General features: G+C 46.0%; 1 protein-coding gene across 4 annotated transcripts in view; it reads left to right on the top strand.

Annotated features, from left to right (window-relative positions):
- The first annotated feature begins 430 nt into the window (after nt 1-430).
- The window catches only part of LOC126475478 (uncharacterized), a 507,316-nt gene continuing 500,896 nt past the window's right edge, over nt 431-6,850 (top strand). For 2 of the 4 annotated variants that reach the window (XM_050103374.1, XM_050103371.1), the window contains exon 1: nt 432-839. In XM_050103374.1, the coding sequence (XP_049959331.1) occupies nt 797-839 (43 nt within the window). In that variant the 5' untranslated portion in view covers nt 432-796. Of the gene's footprint in view, nt 840-6,850 lie in introns of all 4 variants that reach the window. The other 2 variants (XM_050103373.1, XM_050103372.1) reach the window with 2 other exon arrangements.

Below are 6,850 nucleotides of genomic sequence, written 5' to 3'. Positions count from 1 at the left end.
GAATACCATTGATAAGAAAATGTCGCTGAGCTAGTGGGCTTTAAATTTTCCTTTCTGTTCCTCGATGAAGTACTTCTGTGCCTAAGAAATTTATGGCACAAATAGGGGAAAAGACTACTGCGATGGTAACGATGGCGAAGTTGAAACAGGCTTGTTGGTCATTTCGATTGGCCCTGGATGCGAACACGGACCTTGTAGGAGGTTAACGGCGACATTGCGTTACGTAACTGCGCTATAACTCGGCTGTCGACATTGTCAGCCGTGACGCGCGAGTACCCTTTTACCTCCGGCCCCTTGCAATCCACAGTCGTATTTCACACGTTCTTGTTTGCAAAGCGAAGACCGTCGGTTGGGTGGCGGCTGTGGGAGGGGAAGGCTTGCAGTGGCAGGGGAACCTATCGAGTTCTCGCAGTGCGTAACTGAGGCACACACGGTTCAGTTTAAAGGTGCTTCACTACTGGAGGTGAGGAGGGTTTGAAGATCTGTCCGCTCGCCGTGATTGATGCTTCACCGTGATCGGAGTTTCCTGCAACGACGTGGTTCGGCTTCCGATGATGGCTTTACGGGTCGTACAAGTTCTTACTACTACACGTGATCGGCGTCAGCTACGTGCGGCGGCGACGGTGCATTAGAGGCTGCGCCGAGCGCCGTCTCGCAGATGGCACACACGGAAGCGAAGCGAGCAGCAGCGTTTTCGGCGCCGGTAATGGGCCGAGATACGTGGAGCAAGCGGACCGGTGCGTGAGTGCGTGTCGCGAGCGCCGGGTTCAAGGAGAAGGCGCGGCCTACATCTGCCATGGAGCGCCACAAAGCGCGCGCCAGGACCCGCGCCGCTCACAGTGAGTGACCACCTGCTGCTACCGCTCCTACTGTAGCACTCTAGTCTGGTTCAAAGTAGATGGCAGCTGACGTTTGTTTAAGGTCCGAAGTTGCGATGTTGTTGTGCCAAGTACTGGATGCAAGCTGCCGTCACTGCTAGGGTCGTCGAAAAAGTATCAATACATCTTAGTATCGAGTAATTTGGTTTCGATACCGATACTTAATTACTCGGCACTTTTTACTCGATGCACTGATACTTATTACTCGATTCTTTTAATACTATTCCTCGATACTTTTGATAATTTTTACTGCTCTGCACTTTTTACTACTCTGCACTTTTTACTACTCTGCACTTTTTACTACTCTGCACTTTTTACTACTCTGCACTTTTTACTACTCTGCACTTTTTACTACTCTGCACTTTTTACTACTCTGCACTTTTTACTACTTCATTTTATTTAATAACCGATTTTCACCACTCAATTCGTTTTACTGAGTACTCTAGTGCCTTGCTTACTACTCTAGTGCCTTGCTTACTACTCTAGTGCCTTGCTTACTACTCTAGTGCCTTGCTTACTACACTAGTGCCTTGCTTACTACTCTGTTGCCTTGCTTACTACTCTGTTGCCTTGCTTACTACTCTGTTGCCTTGCTTACTACTCTGTTGCCTTGCTTACTACTCTGTTGCCTTGCTTACTACTCTGTTGCCTTGCTTACTACTCTGTTGCCTTTTTTTTACTCAGTACTTTTGCTCGTAATAGTACTTTACCCATAAACCCACGATTGTTAAGTGTTGAACCTGTCATTACTTTACAAAGAAGTCAATGTTATAAATCTTTGATGTTAAGCATGTAAACAAGAAAAGATTTTAAATTATTTTAAGGTTTGTTGGAAGTCGCTAAGTGCTCTCATTATGGAACATAGGATGAATGCAGAGTGGGTAATTTGCGCTCCATTTTAAGAAAATGCAAATTTTTCTCGGATCTAAATGTCTGTGATGTTATTATCTCCTGAATTATACGTCGTACAATGATACAATTTTGCAGGGAGTTTCAATGGCATATGTGGATACTCTCTGCAAACTGGACTGCAAGTAGTTCACTAGTAAAGGAGAAATAAATTAAAACTTCATGCCTGATGCTGAAGTTTTACTGCAAGAACAACGAAAATGTAATAAAAGATAAACTTTGACCCGTGTCATTGTTTCACGTGGTCCCCTTTTTGCCCATTGCAAATGTAATGGTCACCTGTTGGTGTAGTTGACCATGGGCAGCCACCTCCTCTCCTTCGGGCAACAGTGCCTGTCGTTCGGAACGCTTCCCATGCACGTGAGACGATGCCCTGAGCAGTAACAAGCTCCTGGTGTATAATCGTCACACTTCGTATTTCTTCCAGTTTCTCGATTATTATTCTCTGTGTTAAGTCCTACAAATGTCTCTGGACCATGTTGCAATGAAGAACACAACCACAGTGCACCGTAACTGCTGGCTGATTGACATGCGCTGTTCTTACCCGTTCCTTCAACTACCTTGTGTTGTGGGGCCAGCCCCATTTGGCACCACAGTCAGACTGACCTCATGCCATGTGACCACCAACTTCCTGTGCACAACTGAGTGACCTCTGGTAACATGCTCCTCTATAAGAGACAACAAGTGTCTGGCGCAGTTGTTAGATCAGTTACTGCTGCTACAATGGCAGTTCATCAAGATTTAAGTAAGTTTGAACGTGGTGTCTCAGACAGGGCACGAGCGATGGGTTGGTTCAAAAAAATGGTTCAAATGGCTCTGAGCACTATGCGACTTAACTTCTGAGGTCATCAGTCGCCTAGAACTTAGAACTAATTAAACCTAACTAACCTAAGGACATCACACACATCCATGCCCGAGGCAGGATTCGAACCTGCGACCGTAGCGATCGCTCGGCTCCAGACTGTAGCGCCTAGAACCGCACGGCCACTCCGGCCGGCACGAGCGATGGGACACAGCGTCTCCGAGGTGACAATGAAGTGGGGATTTTCCCGTACGAACATTTAACGGCTGAACAGTGAATATCAGGAATCCGGTAAAACATCAAATCTGCGACATCGCTGCGGCCTCAAAAAGATCCTGCAAGAACGGGACCAACGACGACTGAAGAGAATCGTTCAGCGTGAAAGAAGTGCAACCCTTCCGCAAATTGCTGCAGATTTCAGTGCTCAGCCATCAACAAGTGTCAGAGTGCGAACCATTCAACGAAACATCATCGTTAATGTCTTTCGGAGCCGAAGGCCCACTCGTGTACCCTTGATGACTGCACGACACAAAGCTTTACACCTCGCCTGGGCCCGTCAACGCCGACGTCGCACTTTGATGACTGGAAACATGTTGCCTGGCCGGACGAGTTTTGTTTCAAACCGTATCGAGTGGTTAGACGTGTACGGGTATGGAGACAACCTCATGAATCCGTGTCACCACTGAACTGTTATAGCTGATGTAGGCTCTGTAATGGTGTGGGGCATGTGCAGTTGGAGTGATATGGGACCCCTGATTCGCCTAGATACCACTATGACAGGTGGCACGTACGTAAGCATCCTGCGTGATCACCTGCACCCATTCATGTCGATTGTGCATTCTGACGGACTTGGCCAATTCCATCAGGACAATGCGACACCCCACACGTCCAGAATTGCTGCAGAGTGGTCCAGGAACATTCTTTTGTGTTTAAACACTTCCGCTTGAGCATATCTGGGATGTCTTGCAACGTGCTATTCAGAAGAGATTTCTACGTCCGTAAGGATTTATGGACAGCCCTGCAGGGTTCCCGGTGTCAGTTCCCTCCAGCACTACTTCAGACATTAGTCGAGTACATGCCACGTCATGTTGCAACACTTCCGCGTGCTCGCAGGTGTACCAGATTCTTTGGCTCCAGTGTATGTTACTTTAGCTCGTCCTTAAAGTTTTGGTGGGCTTTGTCGATAGTGAGACGTGTCGGCCCCTCGTCTTTCGTAATGAAATTTTGAGTCGGCATTGAGAGTCAGTTCGTCATTTGCGATACTCTCGTACAATTGGGGTGACGGCAAAGTGTCAAGACGTGGGGTGTCGATCCCCGTATGCGGCGCGTGTGGCTGCAGGGTGGGGGAAGCAGGTGTCGCTGGGTCGAGTAATGTGGTTAGGCGCGGCGGCGGGCCTGCTCTCAGCTGCGACCCGCCCTTGTGAAGGCAGCGGCAGCGCCCTCAGAGCCCCCACCGCCGTCGCAAACTCGATAAACTACATCACCGCGATACGGAAATATCGCACCGGGCTCTGCCTTGTGACTATGCAAGCAGGAAAGCCAAAACAAGTAAAAATAAATAAAAAAAAAACATTTTTTCTATGTGAATCCCATCCTTAGATGATGGCACTCGTCCACTGTAGCATTATGCTGATTTATCATTCACTGGCGTTAAGAACGTAGGAGATATTTTGTTAAATAGTCAAAATTACGGGTTTTTTGATTGTTCAGTATTTCCAAGACTGAGACTCGCCTGTGGGTAGGAAATCGACCGTCATTTCCCCTAAGCGATTTAGGAAACTCAGGGAAAAATTAAATCTTGACCGAAAGCGGACGTAAACCGCAGTCGTCCCGAATGATAATCTTAATATTGCGCCACTTCGTTCTTTTCGTCAGTTGCGTCATGTTGCACTCTCCACAGTTTCCGTACGAAATGCTTACGTGGCTTTTCAGCGACTGCGAATTATTTCTAAAAGTTTCCACCTGTGGTATTGCTTTGGTTCTTTCTATCATCATGATAAAGCTTGAATTTCTTCTGGAACAGTGGTGCAGCCGGGATTGTTAGTCGGCGATGGCACTGTCTTTGGCAGTTGGTGCTTCACGACTTCTTAACTACAGCTTATGTGGATGTCATAAAAGATGGATGTACAGCATCCATTGGACTGAAAGAATCTTTAATATATTAGGTCTGCAACTTTGTTTCCGCCGTTTTATAATAGTCAATTACGTTATGCTTTTGGACCGAGCACGGAGGGCAAAGGGCCACAATACAGCGATAAACATGAAAAGGTGATTTTTGCAGCATGACAATGCTCGAACCAATGTCGCAAAACCCGTCAAAATGTACTTGGAAACGTTGAAAAGGGAAGTTCTATCCCACCTACTGCATTCTCCAGACATTACTCCCTCTGACCACCGCCTTTTTCGATCAATGGCGGACATCCTAACTCACCAGCACTTCCGGTCATATGAACAAGTGCAAAATTGGATTGATTCATGAATCTCCTCAAAAGACACCCAATTCTTCCGCTACGCGATTCAGAGGCTGACCCAAAGGCGGGAGAAAGGAATGGCCAGTGATGGCCAATACTTCGATTATAGATTTTTTGTAAGTTTTTCACAATAAAGCTTCAAACTACGAGAAAAAAGGCCAGAAGCAGAGTTGTAGACCTACTACCTGATTCGAAACTATAAACGATAGTTCCCTGGTCGTAAAGGTCATGAAAGATCTTGAAGGAATGGACATACCAACAGAGGTTGCACATCCCGCGACTTAGTCAAAACGACCATCGAAGTCAGAACAGCCACCTCGCACGAGATGGACCGATGGACACCATGTTCGAGTGCGTTGACGGAAAGAAACTGAGTCAAGAGGAAAATGAAAAAGTGTCATACTATATTAAGCTTATTTCGGTCGCAAGATAGTCAGTTGCCGAAGTGTTTACGACATGCGATACATTTCCTCGCGACACATGTTTTGGATTATGAACAAAGTCCAAAAGTTTTGTTTTTCTGCGTAAAAAATTAGCTACAAGCCCCAGTGAACGTGAATACACGACAAACTAAGTAACAGCCTAGTGCACACCAAAACTATCCACAACACTACCGTAACCGCATTTCTTTTACGATGACATACGTAAGTTCACGTCTTAGTATTTGGTTACTAACAGCCGCTCACACAGTTGCAGATGACGTGATGTATGCCGAAAAACTGCAACGGAGAAAGCACAGAAAATACGCCGCAAACAGCGGCAACAATTCCTAAAAACTATACTGTAACGTATGAAAATTTTCACAGGAAATAACAGTTAAAACAAACAAAAATGGTTAAAATGGCTCTGAGCACTATGGGACTTAACATCTATGGTCATCAGTCCCCTAGAACTTAGAACTACTTAAACCTAACTAACCTAAGGACATCACACAACACCCAGTCATCACGAGGCAGAGAAAATCCCTGACCCCGCCGGGAATCGAACCCGGGAACCCGGGCGTGGGAAGCGAGAACGCTACCGCACGACCACGAGCTGCGGACTTAAAACAAACAGTACAAATGTAATAATGTTTTACAATGTTCTATAACTATGCTATTTTCTGCATGTTTTACGTTTAAAGAACCTGCTGATGATGGCGATATTTGTCGCTGAAACTAGTTGGGGAATAAATAAGTAAATGAATAATGAAAAGTATTTTGCATCAAGGCGGGATCACAATTCCCATATTGTTCCTCCAGTACTTAGTAATAACAATTCCGTGTTGCTCACGGCCTGTGAACGTCTTTCGATTGGACACATCTTCGACGACTTGGGTGGTTCTAACTTACCCCATTAATCCTAGCTAAGAAAGTGTAAGGTAGAATCCGATCCACGTGTCGTTCCTGGCGAATCTTTAGATGGTTGAGAGTTGGAGGGTATGTTAAAGGTGGACTGAAATCTCCCGTGATATTCGATCCTGGGACCTTTCGCTTTCCAGGCACACTTATTACCTCTAGAGCATCAGCCACGAATGTCCTCATGATGCCGAAGATAACTTGAAATAGTGACAGAGACATGTTAGCACACTTCCTTAAATCGCTCCAGGAAAATAGTGAGATGGTTTCTTTGAAGCGGTACGGCCGATTTCCATCCCCCTCCTTAAAAAACACTCAGAGCTTTTGCTCGGTCTCTAAATTATCTCACTGTCGACGGTAGGTTAAACAGTGCCTCGCAGAGAGTTCATTTAACCACTTCACGCTATTTCTGTACCGTTCCACTCTCGAACAGCGTGCGAGGAAAATAAACAC

Source organism: Schistocerca serialis, chromosome 4 (assembly GCF_023864345.2).
Source record: "Schistocerca serialis cubense isolate TAMUIC-IGC-003099 chromosome 4, iqSchSeri2.2, whole genome shotgun sequence".
NCBI classification, from domain to species: domain Eukaryota; kingdom Metazoa; phylum Arthropoda; class Insecta; order Orthoptera; family Acrididae; genus Schistocerca; species Schistocerca serialis.
Note: the sequence above shows the minus strand (reverse complement) of the source record. Positions and strands in the feature narration are given on the sequence as shown.